Source organism: Trachypithecus francoisi, unplaced genomic scaffold (assembly GCF_009764315.1).
Source record: "Trachypithecus francoisi isolate TF-2019V2 unplaced genomic scaffold, Tfra_2.0 Lachesis_group4, whole genome shotgun sequence".
Classification (NCBI taxonomy): domain Eukaryota; kingdom Metazoa; phylum Chordata; class Mammalia; order Primates; family Cercopithecidae; genus Trachypithecus; species Trachypithecus francoisi.
The window spans coordinates 34315742-34337766 of record NW_022681469.1 but is presented as its reverse complement, the minus strand read 5'-3'; the positions used below and the strand labels follow the sequence as shown (position 1 = coordinate 34337766).

Below are 22025 nucleotides of genomic sequence, written 5' to 3'. Positions count from 1 at the left end.
TGGGGGGAGGGGGGAGGGATTGCATTGGGGAGTTATACATGATATAAATGATGACTTGATGGGTGCCGACGAGTTGATGGGTGCAGCACACCAACATGGCACAAGTATACATATGTAACAAACCTGCACGTTATGCACATGTACCCTAGAACTTAAAGTATAATAAAAAAAAAAAAGAAAAAGTACATATACATATAACTATTTAAGCACTTACTAATTTAGCAAATATTTACCTGCTATCTGTTACGCAAAAAACAGTGAGGTATACTTGCACAGTTACAAAAAGACAGCTACTCTATAAGGAAGCTTGATATGTCTATTGTCCCAGCTCTAGGAAAGATGTCTTTTGATTATTTTATTTTTGGTGTGTGTGTGTGTGTGGTTTTTTTGTTTGTTTTTGAGTTGGAGTCTCGCTCTGTCACCTAGGCTAGAGTGCAGTGGCACGATCTTGGCTCACTGCAACCTCTGCCTCCCGGGTTCAAGCAATTCTCCTGCCTCAGCCTCCCGAGTAGCTGGAATTACAGGTACATGCTGCCATGCCCGGCTAATTTTTTTGTATTTCAGTAGAGACAGGGTTTCATCATGTTGCCCAGTCTGGTCTCGAACTCCTGAGCTCAGGCAATCCACCTGCCTCAGCCTCCCAAAGTGCTGGGATTACAGGTGTGAGCTACCACACCCGGCTCTTTTGATGATTTTAAACCAATAGGTATAAAATAGACTATGTAAAAAGGGAAGTGAAATCTAATAATGGTACAGCTTAGAAAAATCCTCAGATAAAAGCATTTTTCCCAGAAAAACAAAAGCAAATGATTTAATTTTTAAAAGATGGCCAAGAAAGACCAAAAGAAAATCAAAATACCATGGGAAATTCTCAGGATTTAGGTTGAAGGTTATTTTAATCTACAGTTAATATCTCAAAAATTCTTCATGATTTTCTACTAAAATTGGTACACTGAAACAACGCCTGACATATTTTCTCACTATATGTCTTCAACAATGCATGGTTGCTAATGACAGCATTTGCTCATGAGCCTTCCCTGCAAGAGAGAGAAAGCCCCTGGGGTGGAGAATTTTCTACAACAGCAGACCTGCCATAGCAGATCTGTCAGGGTGAGTCAGACAGGCATTCTGCTCCCTAAGGATGACAAGAAAACAAATAAAAATAAAAGAAAATGCAAACATTTTCATAAAAGGCATTTGGCAAATTAGTAGCTGCCCCAAGGAATTCAAAGCAAGGGCAGAAACAATTAGCACTTCATTCACAAAAATCTTTTGATTTCAATATTTCAAATAGATGAATTAAACCCTGTATTATGTCTTCTGATAGTTCTGCACAAATATATATTGTGGAAACTTGGCCAACATTACAATAATTTCATTCACACACAGCTCATGCTCCTTTTTCTTTTTCTTTTTTTTTTTTGGATACAAATACTTGTCAATTTCTACTACTGCAAGGCACAGTGCTAGGGACTGGGCAACGCAACGATGAGCAGAAACCAAGGACTGTATCTCCATCCTGCAGAGCCCACACAGTTTAATGAGGATGGGGAGGCAGGCATAGTAATTAAAAGTTCCTGTAAGCACATGAGAAATTGCAATCGGCACAAATCTGAAGGAGAGATATGTGGTGCTTAGAATCTATGATTGGAGTATTTTAAGTAAACCAGAAATTGAAAACAACTTCTGTAAAGAAGTTCTGAAGGATCCTTAGATATTAACTAAGCAGGGAGGGGAAAGGTTATTGTGGGCAGAGGAAACACTCATGTTCTAAGGCATGGTGGCAGGAAACGGTATGATCAGTTGCGGGGGCTGAAAGGAGGTCATTGTGGCTAACGCGGAGAGTGCCAAGGCACTGTGGCATGAATGGGGCTGAAGACATGGGGGATCCACATCCTAAAGGGCCTCAGAGGCATGATACAGAGTTCTGTCTCCACCCTGACAGAGAAATAAAGTCAATGAAGCATTTAAGGGGCGTGTGTCTGCATGTGTGTGTCTGCTTGTGGGGGTGTCATGCTGTTTGAGAGACATGACATGATCAGATTTGTTTTTATTCTTTATTTAATCAACTCTTAATTTTACTAACAGACAGCTATCCTGCTAACAGTTTCTGCATATGGTAAGAGTAATTGGGGTTGAATACAAAGTGGTTTTACATCTAGACTGTGGAAAGTACAAATAAGTCTACATAAAAAAAATCACAAGTTTTGCATGTTTTTATATGTAACATAATGCAACTGAATGACTTTTTAAAATGTACAATTTGTATTCAGAGATAGTATAATTTGCTATTCTTAACATGAAGAGAATCAAGGAAAATCGCCTTCCTACTAAAACCAATTAAATATTTGAATCGCCTTTAAGCATGTACATTACACTCTTGTTCCTGATCAATATAATGAGTAAAATATCCTGTACCCACCAGTATTAGTTACATGCAAAGAGGAATAGTGTCCCCCTTTTCTCCTGGGAACTTAGGAATAGTAAATGCACAGGAGATTAGAAATATAAAAATTCTGAATACATTCTGGGTATAGCATGCTGAATAATGCACTGAGTAATAACATATAGAATGACAATAACAATAGCTTGCTGTTATGAGTGACTTTAGTAATAAAAAGAAATCAACTCATAGAATATTATCATTTCAAGTCAATCTGGTAATATAGCAATATACCTATAGAATTATGGATAAAATTATACATGTCATAACATTCCAGTTTTTAATTGATTGAGTGCATGTTATGTGCTAGGTGTTTCCAACATTTCATATTATCTTTGTGAGACAGTTGTTTGCAGGAGGGGTACTCACAGAGCTTGACGCCCAGGCCTGCTGAAGCCTGAGTGTGAGTAATAGAACCTCACTTCATCCCACCTCCATGTAAACACTCAAGAAGGTGCTAATTTTGTTTTGCAGTAGTTATTTGCACCTAGTGAGGAAGCAGGCCTGTAGCCAGAATCTCTAGAACAGCCTGGCTGATACCATGAGGAAAAAGAAAAAAAAAGAGAAAGGCAAAGGAAGCTTCTCCTACCTGATGGTGTTCTTGCTCCATTTAGGCAGTATCATCTGAAGCTATGTAATTCCACCGCAATGCTGAGGTCATAGGAGAAGTCACAACTGCCTCTGAAACCTCACTGTGCTGACTCCTGTTTTACGTGTCTGTTCTCTGTTTTTTCTGCCTCTCTGGTTTCCTAACCATTTGCCATTAAAATCTTCTGTCTGTTGACTGCATTCCCATCCTATTGTGACAATATAGAAAGTATTACACTCATTTTATAAATAAAGACACTGAAGCCCTAAGCATAACAGTCACTCATCCAAATTAACCAGCAATAATATTGAGGTTCTAATAAACACAACTGTGTCCTTTGCATATGTAACCATTAGGAAAGGGCAAGAAGGCTGAAGACACACTTACAGGGTGAAGAGAAACAAAAAACAATTCTATAAATGTGTAATCATGACACTGTGTGGAGAAAATTTAGGTTGTTTCTTTTGATATTACACATGAAAATCATATATGATAATATAAATATGTTTATTTTACCATCAAATAAGCTCTATGAACACAGGAAATGTGTCTATTTCATTCACCTATTTAAGGCCAGCGTCAAGCAGAGCCCTGCGTGTCATAGCCACTTAATCAATACTTAAATTTTTAAATTTTCAAATGCCTACTGATTTAAATTATTTCATTTCTTCATTAAGGTGAAAAATGTAGTTTGGTTATTTGAGGAATATAAGTGATGTTTCTGTGAGGGTTTCTTGGATGATACTAATATTTAAATTGGTGGACTTTGATGAAAGCAGATTGCTGTCTGTGGGTGGGCCCCATCCAATCAGTTGAAGGTCTAAATAAAGACTGCCCTTCCCAAGCAAGAGAGGATTCTGCCAGGAGACTGCCTTTAGATTTCAACTGCAATACCAGCTCTTCGTTAGACCTCCTGCCAATTTAGTGAGCCAATTTGTCAAAGTAAATTTCTCTCTCTTTCTACACACACATACACATGCACACACACATACAGCCTATTGGTTCTATTTCTCTGGAGAACCCTGACATAATACAAATAGTATTAGCATAACTTTTTAAGAATATAGGTATTTCAGTATAAAAATTCTTAAATGATGTACAGACTATTATGATGGGGTGGAAAGAACATGAAGTAGAAAAGTCGCAGGGCCAGGTCCAAGATTTCTCTATTTATTTATTCATTCACTTATTTATTCATTATATACTTTCTAAGCATCTATGATAACCCCTGACACTGTTCCAGGAGCTGAGGGTACAGTGGAGAAGGAGGTTGACCAGCTCCTTCCTCTTATGCTTGTTTAAAACTAGTGGAATAGATGAACAATATATAAGTCAACAATTGTATTAGTCAGAGTTCTCTAGAGAGACAGAACTAATAGGATATATGTATATATGAAGAGGAGTTTATTAAGGAATATTTACTTACACAAACACAAGGTAAAGTCCCACAACAGGCCCTCTGCAAGCTGAGGAGCAAGGAAGCCAGTCCGAGTCCCAAAACCTCAAAAATTGGGAAGCTGACAGCGCAGCCTTCATCTGAGGCCAAAGGCCCAAGAGCCCCTGGCATACCACTGGTGTAAGTCCAAGAGTCCAAAAGCTAACGAACTTGAAGTCTGATGTCAAGGGCAGGAAGCATCCAGCACAGGAGAAAGATGAAGGCTGGAAGACTTAAGTCAAGTCCTTCCAATTTCTGCCTGGTTTACTCTAGCCGCGCTGGCAGCTGATTAGCTGGTACCCTCCCAGCTTGAGGGTGGGTCGGCCTCTCCCAGTCCACTAAGTCAAATGTTAATCTCCTTTGGCAACACCCTCACAGACACACCCAGGATCAATACTTTGCATCCTTCAATCCAATCAAGTTGATACTCCATATTAACCATCACAAGTAAACAGATGAGTTACTTTCAGAAAATAAAGAAAAAATAAAACAGGCAGGTATGATACAGAATTCTTTAGATTGGGTAATCAAGGAAGGCTTCTCCAAAGAGGTGACTTTTGAGTGGAAAGATGACTAGAAATAAGAAGCCAGCCATGCCAAGACCTGGAGTCAGAGCATCTCAGGCAGAGGAAACAGCAAGTACCAAGGCCTGGAGGCAGGAGAGTATTTGCCCAGAGTACTTGATACAAATTCCATGGCCTCTCTGAGCCATGGTTCTTCATCTGTAAATTAAGGGTGATGAGACATACTTAAAGAGTTGTTGTTAGAATGAGATAATGTTTATAAAGTCTGAAGCACAACTATGGCATATAAAAGAAACTTGAGAAATGGTCATTATTAAGGGAGTGTAGTAGAAAGATATAATTTAAACTGGGAGCAGGGGAGCATACAGAAATGACTTTCAAGGACATTTGAACTAAACTTTGAATGATGAACCAGAGGAACCAGAGACTGTCAGATGATGAACGAGGAGAATATTCTAAGCAACATTAACAACACACATGTACACCATGCACGCACACACATGCGTGGGCATGCACACGCACACATCACTCATATCCTTACTTCACTGTGGTTTTGTTGCTGGTGAGCAGGTACAGATTCTTGACTTCACCGCACAAAAGAATTTGAGAGCAAGCCTAAAGTAAGAGTAAGTAAAGTTTATTGCAAAGCAAAAGTACGCTCTGAGAGGCAGAGCAAGCTACTCAGAGGGAGACAGCAGCTAGTGCCTCAAAGGAATTCCTTTGATGGAAGCTGTACATACATTTTCATAAAATACAACCTGGGAAGGTCAAGTGTGCAAAGGCAGACCTGCAGCTGTAACATGCATCGCATGTATCATGCCCTAACACAAATCGTGTGTATCATGAGCATATAAAATCTCCACCTATGGGTGCTTTTTTTATTATTATTATTAAAATGAGGAAAAGGTTACTAAAAGCTAAACCTTGAGCCTAGCTGCATATGCAGGACACTAGAGAAGCCCCTGGCCACCCGCTTTCCTTTCTCCTCCCTCTTCCCTTCCCCCAAAGCAGGAATTTGTACCTAATAGCTTCTCTGGTGCTGATTGCTTGGAGAATGGGGAAATTCCATCAGGAATAAGACTCTTCTATTCTCTTTCCCAGGCCACACTGGACGTCAGGAACTTGTAACTATCTGGTTGGTGGTCTGCTGGTATCCTGCAGGACTGCTTACCTTGCAAAAGAGGTACTGATGCACACAAGGATGCAAGGGATGTAGAGCTGTCTATGGAGGGCCCCGTGGGGCTTCACACAAGGGTGTGTCCGGAATTGGTGGGTTCTTGGTCTCACTGACTTCAAGAATGAAGACGTGGACCCTCGCGGTGAGTGTTACAGTTCTTAGAGATGGTGTGTCCGGAGTTTGTTCCTTCAGACGTTCAGATGTGTCTGGAGCTTCTTCCTTCTGGTGGGTTCGTGGTCTCGTGGGCTTCAGGAGTGAAGCTGCAGACGTTGCCTGAGTGTTACAGCTCATAAACGCAGCGTGGACCCAGAGTGAGCAGCAGCAAGATTTATTGCAAAAAGCGAAAGAATAAAGCTTCCACAGTGTGGAAGGGGACAAGAGTGGGTTGCCCCTGGCTGGCTCCGCAGCCGGCTTTTATTACCTTATCTGACCCCACCCACATCCTGCTGATTGGTCCATTTTACAGAGAGCGGTTTGGTCTATCTTGAGGCTGATTGGTCCGTTTTGACAGAGTACTGATTGGTGCATTTACAATCCTTGAGCTAGACACAGAGTGCTAGATTGAAAAGTTCTACAAGTCCCCACTAGGTTAGCTAGACACAGAATTAGCTAGATACAGAGTACTGATTGGTGTATTTACAAACCCTGAGCTAGACACAGAGTCACAGAGTGCTAGTCCCCCAAGTCTCCACTAGGTTAGCTAGATACAGAGTGCTGATTGGTGCACATACAATCCTCTGGCTAGAAATAAAAGTTCTCCAAGTCCCCATCCAGTTCAGGAGCCCAGCTGGCTTCACCCAGTGGATCCTGCACTGGGAGAGCAGGCAGAGCTGCCCCGTAGTCTCGAGCTGCACCTGCACTCCTCAGCCCTTGGGCTGTTGATAGGAGGGGGCCACAGAGCAGGGGGTGGCACCCGTTGGGGAGGCTCAGGCCGTGGGGAGCCCACCGCAGGGGGAGGAGCTCAGACATGGCAGACTGCAGGTCTCGAGCCCTGTCCCGCGGGGAGGCTGCTAAACCCAGTGAGAATTTGAGTGTAGCACCAGCGGGCTGGCACTGCTGAGGGACCTGGTGCAAACTCCGCAGCTGCTGGCCCCAGTGCTAAGCCTCTCACTACCCTGGGACAGCAGCACTGGCTGGCCACTCCATGTGCGGAGCCCGTCCAGCCCAGCCTGTGCCTGCCGGAACTCGCACTGGTCTGCCAGCGTCCTGGCAGCCCCTCTTCCTGCCCCTGCCTCTCCCTCTACACCTCCCAGCAAGCAGAGGGAGGCAGCTTCCGCCCTAGCCAGCCGGGAGAGGGGCTCCCACTGTGCCGAGGCAGGCTGAAGGGCTCATCCAGCACCGCCAGAGTGGACACCGAGGCCAAGGAGGCGCCAAGAGTGAGGGCCGCTAGCACATTGTCACCTCTCAAGGGGATAAAGTCAGTATGGCCCCGATACGGTTTGGCTCTGTGGCCCCAACCAAATCTCCTCTTGAATTATAATCCCCACATAACGGAGGAGGGGCTTGGTGGGAGGTGATTGAATCATGGGGGCCGATTTCCCCCTTGCTGTTCTCTTGATAGTGAGTGAATTCTCATGAGATCTGGTTGTTTAAAAGTGTGTGGCACTTCCCCCTGCTCTCTTTCTCTCCTGCTCCTCCATGGTAAGACCTACTTGCATCCCTTTCGCCTTCCGCCATGATTGTAAATTTCCTGAGGCCTCCCGGCCAGGCTTCCCGGACAGTCTGCAGAACTATGAGTCAATTAAACCTTTTTTCTTCATCAATTACCCAGTCTCAGATAGTTCTTTATAGCTGTGTGAAAATGAACTAATACAGCTCCCTAATCTTACTTATCCTGCCTCAGTTTGACTGTTGTGTTTAAATTAAAATCACCCTACTTTGAAATTATAACAAAACCACAAAATTTTATTAATTTACATGCCAAATCTTTCAAAACTCATAGGTCTACTTTATATTGCTCGCAATGCAGAAAGAAAAAAGGAAAAAGGGAAAGAGAGAGAAAAATATAGAATATGAATGACAGAGATAAAAAGCCAAGGGACACATGGAGAACAATGATGGAGGAAGTAAGTGAAGGAAGAGGCATGGAGGCAGGAAGAAGAGTGTGGACTCAGGGAGAGATGGAGATGATGGTAGAGGGAAAAAGAAGCCAAAAAAGGCAGAGGAGGAAGAAGCCGAATCATCCAGTTGTCTGGAGCTGAGCAGACCAGGCAAAATGGCAGCATGCTAACCTTGAAAACATTCTGGAAAAAATTGCTTAATAAAATGTATGTATTAGTTTCTGAAAAAAATTATCTTTGACATTCTAACTGAAGGAATTCATGTTCCTCATTCAATATGGAAGCAAAACAAAATGTATTTCCATGCGACAGAAATATTTCTCACATAACAATTTTCTTCCTTTTAATTCAAGAAATCGGGAAGGAACTTTGCCGTGAGAAAAATGGAAGTAATTTCTACTGGCCTATCACTCGTAAACTATTTTTCTTCTCCATTTCTTTTCCTTTACTTTCTTTTTTTTTTTTTTTTTTTTTTTTTTTTTGAGGCGGAGTCTCGCTCTGTCGCCCGGACTGGAGTGCAATGGCCGGATCTCAGTTCACTGCAAGCTCCGCCTCCCGGGTTTATGCCATTCTCCTGCCTCAGCCTCCCGAGTAGCTGGGACTACAGGCGCCCGCCATCTCGCCCGGCTAGTTTTTGTATTTTTAGTAGAGACGGGGTTTCACCGTATTAGCCAGGATGGTCTCGATCTCCTGACCTCGTGATCCGCCCGTCTCGGCCTCCCAAAGTGCTGGGATTACAGGCTTGAGCCACCGCGCCCGGCCTTCCTTTACTTTCTATTTCACCATACTGCCTTATCTGGTCATGTGTATCTCTCTCTCTCTCTCTCTCTCTCTCTCTCTCTCTCTCTTTAATATATGCTTTCATTTTTCTTTCCTTTCCCTCAAAACATACATTCCCGCTTCAATTATTTTGTGAATGTTAGAAATCTATTAAAACATACCATGGTTGGCTGGGCGCAATGGCTCCTGCCTGTAATCCCAGCACTTTGGGAGGCCAAGGCGGACAGATCACGAGGTCAGGAGATCGAGACCATCCTGGCTAACATGGTAAAACTCTGTGTCTACTAAAAATACAAAAAATTATCCAGGCGTGGTGGCGGGCGCCTGTAGTCCCAGCTACTCAGGAGGCTGAGGCAGGAGAATCCCTTGAACCCAGGAGGCAGAGGTTGCAGTAAGCCGAGATCACACCACTGCACTCCAGCCTGGGCGATAGAGTGAGACTCCATCTCAAAAACAAACAAACAACAACAACAAAAAAATGTTATTTCAACATGATAACCTATGTTTACTGATTATGTTTTTATTTATTCCTGAGAAAAATTAATGTGAACTGTTTATTTTATCACAGCTCAATATCAACCCTGATTTTATTGTTAGCTCGTTGCTGAAACTAAGAAATGTCCATTGACTTGCTGAAAGCAATAGCATAATGCTTCTACTTTTGTCATTAATGACAGTGATTGTGATAGATGAGCACCTCAAAATTTATGTGTGTAAACATAGAACTAACTCAGAAAATTTTTCTTTAAAAAAGTATACCCACCTGTTATTAATATAGTCACTACGTAAATAGTTACTCTGTCTTAAGACAGAGTATGCAACCTCAATATCATTGTTTACTAAAAAAAAATTTCCATGCTATCCATAATGCTTTTAGTAAAAAAGGGAGGCTCATAGCAATTGTAGTGCAAATTAAAACTGAATTTAAAAAAACACATAATTCTAATTGTTGAATTCCAAAAATAAATAGCCCAAATCATTCTTTAACAAGTGCAGAGGCAGTTCAAACATCAGCATTCCAAGATCATGAAATTTTTTTTTTTTTAAGAACTCTTGAAAGATATGTGAAGGAAGGGATCCAGAATCCAAAGTAAAAGTCCACCACATATTCACAGCTGTGGCATCTTCCACCTCCTAGAACCTTACCCAGGAGTAAAGGCTTTCCTAACTCAGCAGCCTTAAAGACCTGACCAGAGGAAGCTGGTCCAGAAGGCGCTCTCCTGGTTAGTGTAGTTTGTCCAGTCCCTAAGCCGACTTGAGATTGTAGGCTGAGAGTGCATTTGGATGGGTTTACTAAATGGAAAGCCTTCTTCTTTTTTTTTTTTTTTTAAAGTTCTGAGTGGATGCTGTAACTTTAGTCTTCCTCCAAAACTATTTGGAATCACTGAAAACCTTCATAAACTCAAGAAAGGACCTAACTATGTTTCTCATGGTCTCCAAATATAGCATTGTCAAGATGCTGCTTGAACTTGTAGGGTGTTTTCTCTGACTGGGCTGCGTTCTGGCACCTGATTTTTTTCTGCAAGATTAGTTCAGAATACTGTGGGGAAGAGCTCCCTCGCCTGCCTCACAGAAGGTAATGCTACTGGGTACGATTGCCTGAGTAGGCTAACTGCTTCCAGAAGCCACTGTTTAATTTGATCACGTGGAGTTTGCACTTTAGTTTGGAGAGATATTTTCTATATTTATAGTCCTTGATTTGTAAGTCCAAGTTTCATATATAAACAAATGCATAACTAAAACATCCATTCTAGATTGCTTGTATAAACAAAATGTATAATTTGCACATTGACTACAGATTTTCTTCAGAAAAACAACAATTACTTCATATGTGAGTTTGGAACTAATAGAAATCTGTTCAGCTGTGATTTATGTGCACTTCCAAACTGAGATTGTTACAGAGGAAATTGTGGCAGTTAATTAACATGCAAATGACATGTTTATGTATGACTTAAAATGAATTTTGACAGAAGTATGAATGCCAAATTTAAAGCTTTAGCCTTGCAATGAAAATTACACAAACCACAGAAAGATCTGACTTACCTATAGAAATATTGAAGTCAAGACTTTTAATTAATGCTTGCCAGATTAATACTTTTCACTTGATAAAACTCAAAATGCTAGAAGTAAAAAAACACTTTTATACTCAAAACCTTTTCCGTCACCTTCATCTACAACATGTTATATTATTCATTCTAGTAAACAGTTTTTAGGCATTTCTTCAGAATTTAAATGAGTATATCTATGATATGGGTTTGACTTTGTGTCCCCACTGAAATCTCATCTTAAATTGTAATACCATAATCCCACGTGCTGTGGGAGGGACCCATGGGAGGTAATTGGATCATGGAGGCTGTTTCCCCCATGCTGTTCTCATGATAGTGAGGGAGTTCTCATGAGATCTGATGGTTTTATAAGCATCTCACATTTCCCCTCCTGGTACTCATTCTCTTTCCTGTCACCCTCTGAAGAGATGCCTTTTGCCTCATTGTAAGTTTCCGGAGGCCTCCCCAGCCATGCAAAACTATCAGTCAATTTCTTTTCTTAATAAATTACCCAGTCTCAGGTATTTCTTCACAGCATTTCTTTTCTTAATAAATTAAGTATTTCTTTTCTTAAAAAATTACCCCGTCTCAGGTATTTCATTAGTCTGTGAGAACAGACTAATACAATCTAAGTGGCCATACTGACAGAATTATTTTTCTCTGTTTATGAATATTTGAAGAAGTACTACAGTTTCTGAATCTCAAACATAAAAGTTCTTTTCACATTTATTAGGAACTTTACAAGGTTTTAAATAAAAGGAAGCAGTTGGTATGAAAAAGTGAGATGAAAACAGAAACAAAAAAGTAATTAAAGCAATTCTCAGTAATGTCCCTCACCTGTGCTTTAATTCTCACACTGAATTGAAAAATCCTCAAATTGGGGCGGAGCAAGATGGCCGAATAGGAACAGCTCCAGTCTCCAGCTCCCAGCGCGAGTGACACAGAAGACCGGTGATTTCTGCATTTTCAACTGAGGTACTGGGGTCATCTCTCTAGGGAGTGCCGGACAATCGGTGCTGGTCAGCTGCTGCAGCCTGACCAGCGTGAGCTGAAGCAGGGCGAGGCATCGCCTCACCTGGAAGCGCAAGGGGGAAGGAAATCCGTTTTCCTAGCCAGGGAACTGAGACACATAACACCTGGAAAATCGGGTAACTCCCACCCCAATACTGCGCTTTAAGGAAACAGGCACACCAGGAGAATATATCCCACACCTGGCCGGGAGGGTCCCACGCCCACGGAGCCTCCCTCACTGCTAACACAGCAGTCTGCGGAGATCTATCCGCAAGGTAACAGCGAGGCTGGGGGAGGGGCGCCCGCCATTGCTGAGGCTTAAGTAGGTAAACAAAGCCGCTGGGAAGCTCGAACTGGGTGGAGCTCACAGCAGCTCAAGGAAACCTGCCTGTCTCTGTAGACTCCACCTCTGGGGACAGCCCACAGCTGAGGTCCAATAGGGAAAGCAGCGGGGGCGGTGCAGAGGCGAACCACTCTGTCTGACAGATTTGGGGAGAGCCGTGGATCTCCCAACGCGGAGGTTGAGATCCGAGAACGGACAGACTGCCTGCTCAGGTGGGTCCCTGACCCCTGAGTAGCCTAGCTGGGAGACATCCCCCACTAGGGGCAGTCTGACACCCCACACCTCACAGGGTGGAGTCATCCCTGAGAGGAAACTTCCAAAGGAAGAATCAGACAGGTACACTCGCTGCTCAGCAATATTCTATCTTCGGCAACCTCTGCTGCTGATACCCAGGCAAACAGGGTCTGGAGTGGACCTCAAGCAATCTCCAACAGACCAACAGACAGTCCTTCTGACTGTCAGACGGAAAACTATCAAACAGGAAGGACACCTACACCAAAACCCCATCAGTACGTCACCGTCATCAAAGACCAGAGACAGATAAAACCACAAAGATGGGGAAGAAGCAGGGCAGAAAAGCTGGAAATTCAAAAAATAAGAGCACATCTCCCCCTGCAAAGGAGCGCAGCCCATCGCCAGCAACGGATCAAAGCTGGTCAGAGAATGACTTTGACGAGATGAGAGAAGAAGGCTTCAGCCCATCAAACTTCTCAGAGCTAAAGGAGGAATTACGTACCCAGCGCAAACAAACTAAAAATCTTGAAAAAAGAGTGGAAGAATTGACAGCTAGACTAATTAATGCAGAGAAGATCATAAACGAAATGACAGAGATGAAAACCATGACACGAGAAATACGTGACAAATGCACAAGCTTCAGTAACCGACTCGATCAACTGGAAGAAAGAGTATCAGCGATTGAGGATCAAATGAATGAAATGAAGCAAGAAGAGAAACCAAAAGAAAAAAGAAGAAAAAGAAATGAACAAAGCCTGCAAGAAGTATGGGATTATGTAAAAAGACCAAATCTACGTCTGATTGGGGTGCCTGAAAGTGAGGGGGAAAATGGAACCAAGTTGGAAAACACTCTTCAGGATATCATCCAGGAGAACTTCCCCAACCTAGTAGGGCAGGCCAACATTCAAATTCAGGAAATACAGAGAACGCCACAAAGATATTCCTCGAGAAGAGCAACTCCAAGACACATAATTGCCAGATTCACCAAAGTTGAAATGAAGGAAAAAATCTTAAGGGCAGCCAGAGAGAAAGGTCGGGTTACCCACAAAGGGAAGCCCATCAGACTAACAGCAGATTTCTCGGCAGAAACTCTACAAGGCAGAAGAGAGTGGGGGCCAATATTCAACGTTCTTAAAGAAAAGAATTTTAAACCCAGAATTTCATATCCAGCCAAACTAAGTTTCATCAGTGAAGGAGAAATAAAATCCTTTACAGATAAGCAAATGCTTAGAGATTTTGTCACCACCAGGCCTGCCTTACAAGAGACCCTGAAGGAAGCCCTAAACATGGAAAGGAACAACCGGTACCAGCCGTTGCAAAAACATGCCAAAATGTAAAGACCATCGAGGCTAGGAAGAAACTGCATCAACTAATGAGCAAAATAACCAGTTAATATCATAATGACAGGATCAAGTTCACACATAACAATATTAACCTTAAATGTAAATGGACTAAACGTTCCAATTAAAAGACACAGACTGGCAAACTGGATAAAGAGTCAAGACCCATCAGTCTGCTGTATTCAGGAGACCCATCTCACATGCAGAGACATACATAGGCTCAAAATAAAGGGATGGAGGAAGATCTACCAAGCAAATGGAGAACAAAAAAAAGCAGGGGTTGCAATCCTAGTCTCTGATAAAACAGACTTTAAACCATCAAAGATCAAAAGAGACAAAGAAGGCCATTACATAATGGTAAAGGGATCAATTCAACAGGAAGAGCTAACTCTCCTAAATATATATGCACCCAATACAGGAGCACCCAGATTCATAAAGCAAGTCCTTAGAGACCTACAAAGAGACTTAGACTCCATACAATAATAATGGGAGATTTCAACACTCCACTGTCAACATTAGACAGATCAACGAGACAGAAAGTTAACAAGGATATCCAGGAATTGAACTCATCTCTGCACCAAGCGGACCTAATAGACATCTATAGAACTCTCCACCCCAAATCCACAGAATATACATTCTTCTCAGCACCACATCGCACTTATTCCAAAATTGACCACATAATTGGAAGTAAAGCACTCCTCAGCAAATGTACAAGAACAGAAATTATAACAAACTGTCTCTCAGACCACAGTGCAATCAAACTAGAACTCAGGACTAAGAAACTCAATCAAAACCGCTCAACTACATGGAAACTGAACAACCTGCTCCTGAATGACTACTGGGTACATAACGAAATGAAAGCAGAAATAAAGATGTTCTTTGAAACCAATGAGAACAAAGATACAACATACCAGAATCTCTGGGACACATTTACAGCAGTGTGTAGAGGGAAATTTATAGCACTAAATGCCCACAAGAGAAAGCAGGAAAGATCTAAAATTGACACTTTAACATCACAATTAAAAGAACTAGAGAGGCAAGAGCAAACACATTCAAAAGCTAGCAGAAGGCAAGAAATAACTAAGATCAGAGCAGAACTGAAGGAGGTAGAATCACAAAAAAACCCTCCAAAAAATCAATGAATCCAGGAGTTGGTTTTTTGAAAAGATCAACAAAATTGACAGACCACTAGCTAGACTAATAAAGAAGAAAAGAGAGAGGAATCAAATAGACGCAATAAAAAATGATAAGGGGATATCACCACCGACCCCACAGAAATACAAACAACCATCAGAGAATACTATAAATGCCTCTACGCAAATCAACTAGAAAATCTAGAAGAAATGGATAATTTCCTGGACACTTACACTCTCCCAAGACTGAACCAGGAAGAAGTTGAATCCCTGAATAGACCAATAACAGGCTCTGAAATTGAGGCAACAATTAATAGCCTACCCACGAAAAAAAGTCCAGGACCAGATGGATTCACAGCTGAATTCTACCAGAGGTACAAGGAGGAGCTGGTACCATTCCTTCTGAAACTATTCCAATCAATAGAAAAAGAGGGAATCCTCCCTAACTCATTTTATGAGGCCAACATCATCCTGATACCAAAGCCTGGCAGAGACACAACAAAAAAAGAGAATTTTAGACCAATATCCCTGATGAACATCGATGCAAAAATTCTCAATAAAATACTGGCAAACCGGATTCAGCAGCACATCAAAAGGCTTATCCACCATGATCAAGTGGGCTTCATCCCTGGGATGCAAGGCTGGTTCAACATTTGCAAATCAATAAACGTAATCCAGCATATAAACAGAACCAAAGACAAGAACCACATGATTATCTCAATAGATGCAGAAAAGGCTTTTGACAAAATTCAACAGCCCTTTATGCTAAAAACGCTCAATAAATTCGGTATTGATGGAACGTACCTCAAAATAATAAGAGCTATTTATGACAAACCCACAGCTAATATCATACTGAATGGGCAAAAACTGGAAAAATTCCCTTTGAAAACTGGCACAAGACAGGGATGCCCTCTCTCACCACTCCTATTCAACATAGTGTTGGAAGTTCTGGCTAGGGCAATCAGGCAAGAGAAAGAAATCAAGGGTATCCAGTTAGGAAAAGAAGAAGTCAAATTGTCCCTGTTTGCAGATGACATGATTGTATATTTAGAAAACCCCATTGTCTCAGCCCAAAATCTCCTTAAGCTGATAAGCAACTTCAGCAAAGTCTCAGGATACAAAATTAATGTGCAAAAATCACAAGCATTCTTATACATCAGTAACAGACAAGCAGAGAGCCAAATCAGGAATGAACTTCCATTCACAATTGCTTCAAAGAGAATAAAATACCTAGGAATCCAGCTTACAAGGGATGTAAAGGACCTCTTCAAGGAGAACTACAAACCACTGCTCAGTGAAATCAAAGAGGACACAAACAAATGGAAGAACATACCATGTTCATGGATAGGAAGAATCAATATCGTGAAAATGGCCATACTGCCCAAGGTTATTTATAGATTCAATGCCATCCCCATCAAGCTACCAATGAGTTTCTTCACAGAATTGGAAAAAACTGATTAAAGTTCATATGGAACCAAAAAAGAGCCCGCATTGCCAAGACAATCCTAGGTCAAAAGGACAAAGCTGGAGGCGTCACGCTACCTGACTTCAAACTATACTACAAGGCTACAGTAACCAAAACAGCATGGTACTGGTACCACAACAGAGATATAGACCAATGGAACAGAACAGAGTCCTCAGAAATAATACCACACATCTACAGCCATCTGATCTTTGACAAACCTGAGAGAAACAAGAAATGGGGAAAGGATTCCCTATTTAATAAATGGTGCTGGGAAAATTGGCTAGCCATAAGTAGAAAGCTGAAACTGGATCCTTTCCTTACCCCTTATATGAAAATTAATTCAAGATGGATTAGAGACTGAAATGTTAGACCTAATACCATAAAAACCCTAGAAGAAAATCTAGGTAGTACCATTCAGGACATAGGCATGGGCAAGGACTTCATGTCTAAAACACCAAAAGCAACGGCAGCAAAAGCCAAAATTGACAAATGGGATCTCATTAAACTAAAGAGCTTTTGCACAGCAAAAGAAACTACCATCAGAGTGAACAGGCAACCTACAGAATGGGAGAAAATTTTTGCAACCTACTCATCTGACAAAGGGCTAATATCCAGAATCTACAAAGAACTCAAACAAATATACAAGAAAAAAACAAACAACCCCATCAAAAAGTGGGGAAAGGATATGAACAGACATTTCTCAAAAGAAGACATCCATACAGCCAACAGACACATGAAAAAATGCTCGTCATCACTCGCCATCAGAGAAATGCAAATCAAAACCACAATGAGATACCATCTCACACCAGTTAGAATGGCAATCATTAAGAAGTCAGGAAACAATAGATGTTGGAGAGGATGTGGAGAAATAGGAACACCTTTACACTGTTGGTGGGATTGTAAACTAGTTCAACCATTATGGAAAACAGTATGGCAATTCCTCAAGGATCTAGAACTAGATGTACCATATGACCCAGCCGTCCCACTACTGGGTATATACCCAAAGGATTATAAATTACTCTACTACAAAGACACATGCACACGTATGTTTATTGCGGCACTATTCACAATAGCAAAGACTTGGAATCAACCCAAATGTCCATCTGTGACAGACTGGATTAAGAAAATGTGGCACATATACACCATGGAATACTATGCAGCCATCAAAAAGGATGAGTTTGCGTCCTTTGTAGGGACATGGATGCAGCTGGAAACCATCATTCTTAGCAAACTATCACAAGAAGAGAAAACCAAACACCGCATGTTCTCACTCATAGGTGGGAACTGAACAATGAGATCACTTGGACTCGGGAAGGGGAACATCACACACTGGGGCCTATCATGGGGAGGGGGGAGGAGGGAGGGATTGCATTGGGGAGTTATACATGATATAAACGTTATGCACATGTACCCTAGAATTAAAGTATAATAATAAAAAAAAATAAAATAAAATAAAAAAAAAAGAAAAATCCTCAAATTAATATGAATTAACATTTATTGAGTGTTCCACAAGTGTTACCTACTATTATGTACTACGCACTGTGCTGATTGCATTACATTCCTTATCCCCTTTAAACCTCAAGACTTCAAGGAAATTTAAGCAAATTGAGGCCAAAGGAGTTAAATAATTTGACCAAACTGACACTGCCAGGAAGTGGTGGAGCTGTATTTTCAACCAAGGTCTGGCTCTAGACCCCATGGTATTAACCGCCACCCTATGCATTTCAGACTAAATGATTTATTAACAGCTATGATTTCTCTGACAATGTTTTGCCATTTCGTGAGTACACTACTGGTTAATGAATTTGGTGTGGAACTGAAGTTAGAGTTCACAGAGCCAGGATAGCACATAAAATGCCAACAAGAAAAGAGCCCCAAAAGGAGAAATATTAGCTTTGGATGTGAGAGACAACAGAGCATCAAAAGGGGATAACTAGAATGAAGACAAGTGAATTTGGTCAGAACTGGGCATAGATTAACTTAAATGACAAGGCTTCAGTATAGAGAACGGGATGGGTGTAAGAAAATTCTATATATATACACATATGTGTATATAGGTATATAATGTAGTTATGAGGTGAAGAAGAAATAAATAGTAATCAAAAAGGTGAAGGTGGAAAGAAGGAAAAGAGAAGAAAAAAAGGAGAGTAAAATGTATTTAGAACTTTCCACAGGATAAGCATTTTTATGTCACCGCATGTAATTTTCATATTAACTGTCAAGCACATAGTAACTCAGAATAATTTTTCTCATTTTTAAAGATGAAAGTACTAAACAACATTTTGAAGAAGACTTACCTGATAGACTCTGAAGAGCCAAGACTTGAACTCACATCCTTTGATTCCAATGCTGACCTGTGGGTTTAAGCATAAAGAGGGAAGGAACTACAGAGAGATATCCTAGATGATTTTGAATAGATATCATTTGGTTGCTATATTGAAAATATTTTGAATATTACTTATAGTTGTGACACATATTTATTAAACAGAATGGAAAAAAAAATTTTCTAAAATTTCCTCCTGCTTGTTGCATTCATTTTAAGAGAAAAATATTTATACTTTTCTTATGAATTGGAATGCAATTTTATAATTCTGAAAATGAACTTTTTTATTTCTGTTTTTACCATCGTAGAAAAGGAGAATTATGCTTGAAATAGAGTCTATCAGGCATTGTTATAGATCCCTTTCTGCACCATTTGGGTCCAAAGGAAGAGGAAAAAGGATAAATCGTGACCAGCTAAGAGATCCAATAGATTGGAGGAAATTAGGAGGTGCACACTTTTCATTTGGAGATACTATTTTATTTGTTTTGATTTACAGCCCAAAATTATCTAAGATAGGGGTGTGTGTGTGTGTGTGTGTGTGTGGTGTGTGTGTGTGTGTAACCTGGAAAACATTAAGTCAGGAGTATGCTCCATAGTCATTGTGTCCTGGGCACCAGATAAGGTCCCAGTTCCCCAGATGGTGAGCGCCAAAGGTTACAGTGAGATCTCCGCTTATTCCCAGATACACTTGCTATGAGGTGGCAGGTTAGATTTGCTCTTCTTTCGCTCCTCTTCTACTTGCTTTACATGGGGTAGAAATCTCCCAACGTTTGTGAAGAGTGACTGTCACTCTTCCATATTTAACTGCACTGGTGAAGAGTTTATTTTCCTTTAAAAATGTTTTTATTTTTGTTAAATAACCACTTTGTCATTTTAATGGCAACCTGCATAAATGGAGTTAGATATATGCTAATGTTGTCATCTTAAATCTAAGTTAGTTTTGAGGGAACCATCATCACACATTTTAAATGAAGTTAACATCATCCAAAACTAACACATGTATGTGGGAAATCCTTCAAGTGATTCTTTTTTGCATATTTGCAAACCTAGAGTATATCTCAAAATACTCTCAAGTACATAGCCTTGTATTCATGCAAGAATCAGATTTTAAGTGAGGGATTTTATTTTCCTTCACATAAATGGATTTAATGTTTCTCTTAATTATGTGTCACAAATTGGACTAAAATCTCACAGGACCTGCCTATACAGGAATCTAAACAATAACAGTTTAGGGGAAATTAAGAAATTTTTTTTTCTTTTAGGTATTTATTCAAATCACATGTCATTCAAGGGATTCATTTTTAAGTCATTGAAATTATTTTAAGGAGGAAGTCAAATCCTATACAAACCAATAAATTATAAGTAAATATTTATGAAAGTTCATTTCTCTGCCCATGGGAAGGTCACTATTCCTCTTTTACTCGAATTTTCTATACTACTAGGAGAGAAACACTGAAGTTCCCAGTCAATGGATAATCAGTATGTGCCCACGAAGGCTGGAAATCATGTTGTTTGGAGACATACATCTACAACCTCACAACTAATCCAAAAGTCACAGACACACACTTGTTGATGGCACTTCCTTTCCTTTGTCAAGATTTCCATTTTCTTCTTTTCTTCTTTTTTTTCTCCTTTTCTTCTTTCCTGTTCCTCATCTCCATGTTTCTTTGCTCTATTTAGTTTTTTCTTCAGGTAATCTCTCAGGTAATCTCAGTTTTTCAAGCATCTTTATTGTCTATTTTTCTGTTAGTCTCTCTTCCCTTTTATATAATCTGACATTTATTCTTTCTCTTTTTTGTCCGTTATATTATCTGCCATTTCTATCTCCTATTAAAGCAAACTAAATATGGCCTGAGAAGGACTCCATACTTCTATATTTGTGTCCTTGTGTATGAAGTCTTGGTCAATTCCTGCAGCCATATTTCAAACGGTTATACACTGCAGAGCATTCAAACCGCATTCAATAAGGCAAACTCCAAGCTGTAACCAATCCAGCTGTTTCTTTACCTCACTTTGGATTTCTGTGCCTCACTTTACTTTTTTTTGCCTATAAATTTGTTCTGGTCATGAGGGACGCCTGGAGTCTCTCTGAATCTGCAGTGATTCTGGGGGCTTCTCAATTCACGAATCGATATTGCTCAATTATACTCCTTTACATTGAATTTGGCTGAAGTTTTTCTTTTAATACTCCTGTCCTCATTGTCCCCATTCTCTCCTTTATAATTCCAACCATCTGCTTTATCCCTCTCCTCTTTCCCCCAAGGATAAAGCACTCCTGCAATTCCACTTTACCTCCCATGATAAGTAGATTCCACTGTTGTTTCTTCCTTTGTTTTTGGTTTTGCTTTGGCAATTCTCTTTCTTTCCCAAGGAATAGAAAACATTTAATTAAGAAACAACATTCAAATTTATCATTTGCTCTAGTAAGTCTGATTGGCATTTTTTAACTTTTAACAAAATGATATTTTAACTTTATAAATGCATTATACACACACACACACACACACACACACACACATATATGTTAGAGCAGAGCTCTGTCTTGTTGCTGATGAGAAGTATTTTGTTCTCCATTATAAAATGTACTCTTTCTCTGAGACACACGTCACGTTTCTTTGACATAAGCCAGCCTTCTCTTTATTGCCATTGTCTTAACTTTCTGATCATATCTCCATGTTTGTCAAGGAGTAGATTTCTGCTTCGTCCTGCGTGAATTCAGGAGCCTTGATACAAACCCTCTCTGCTCCCATTACTTCCGGTAACTTTTACCATCACTCTCAGGAAGCCCTTGTATCTTTTCTGTCTCAGAAGCAGACTTCCACCTGCTTCACTTGAATGTCTCTCAAGTTAGATACCCAGCATGGTCCTCCTGGTGAAACAAGAGTGCCAGCTATACCATCAGAAAATCTTTTTACATGCCTAGCTGATTTGGCTCAAAATTGAGGAGTAGAGAGCCCGACTCTGAAGTGAAAGCAGAAACACTGGGCAGTAAATGATAAAATTTGCTTTGCTCTCAGTGGTTTCTGACAACCCCATGGCAGGACTGGGGTGGAAGGAGGAAGGAGATAAAGCCTAAAGCCTTAATACAGCATGGACCCCAGAGTACTAAACCATCGGAGCAAA

The 22025-nt window shown here is 40.7% G+C and overlaps 1 protein-coding gene across 1 annotated transcript; it reads right to left on the bottom strand.

The window, feature by feature from the left end:
- Nucleotides 1–1074: 1074 nt before the first annotated feature.
- CUNH7orf77 (chromosome unknown C7orf77 homolog) lies at nucleotides 1075–21652 on the bottom strand. Its single transcript, XM_033193652.1, has 4 exons — nucleotides 21574–21652; nucleotides 18877–18935; nucleotides 5533–5606; nucleotides 1075–1135 (listed from the first exon to the last, which is right to left on the bottom strand). Exons 1-4 carry the CDS (start codon nucleotides 21650–21652, stop codon nucleotides 1075–1077), a joined length of 273 nt encoding a protein of 90 aa, XP_033049543.1.
- Nucleotides 21653–22025: the final 373 nt, after the last annotated feature.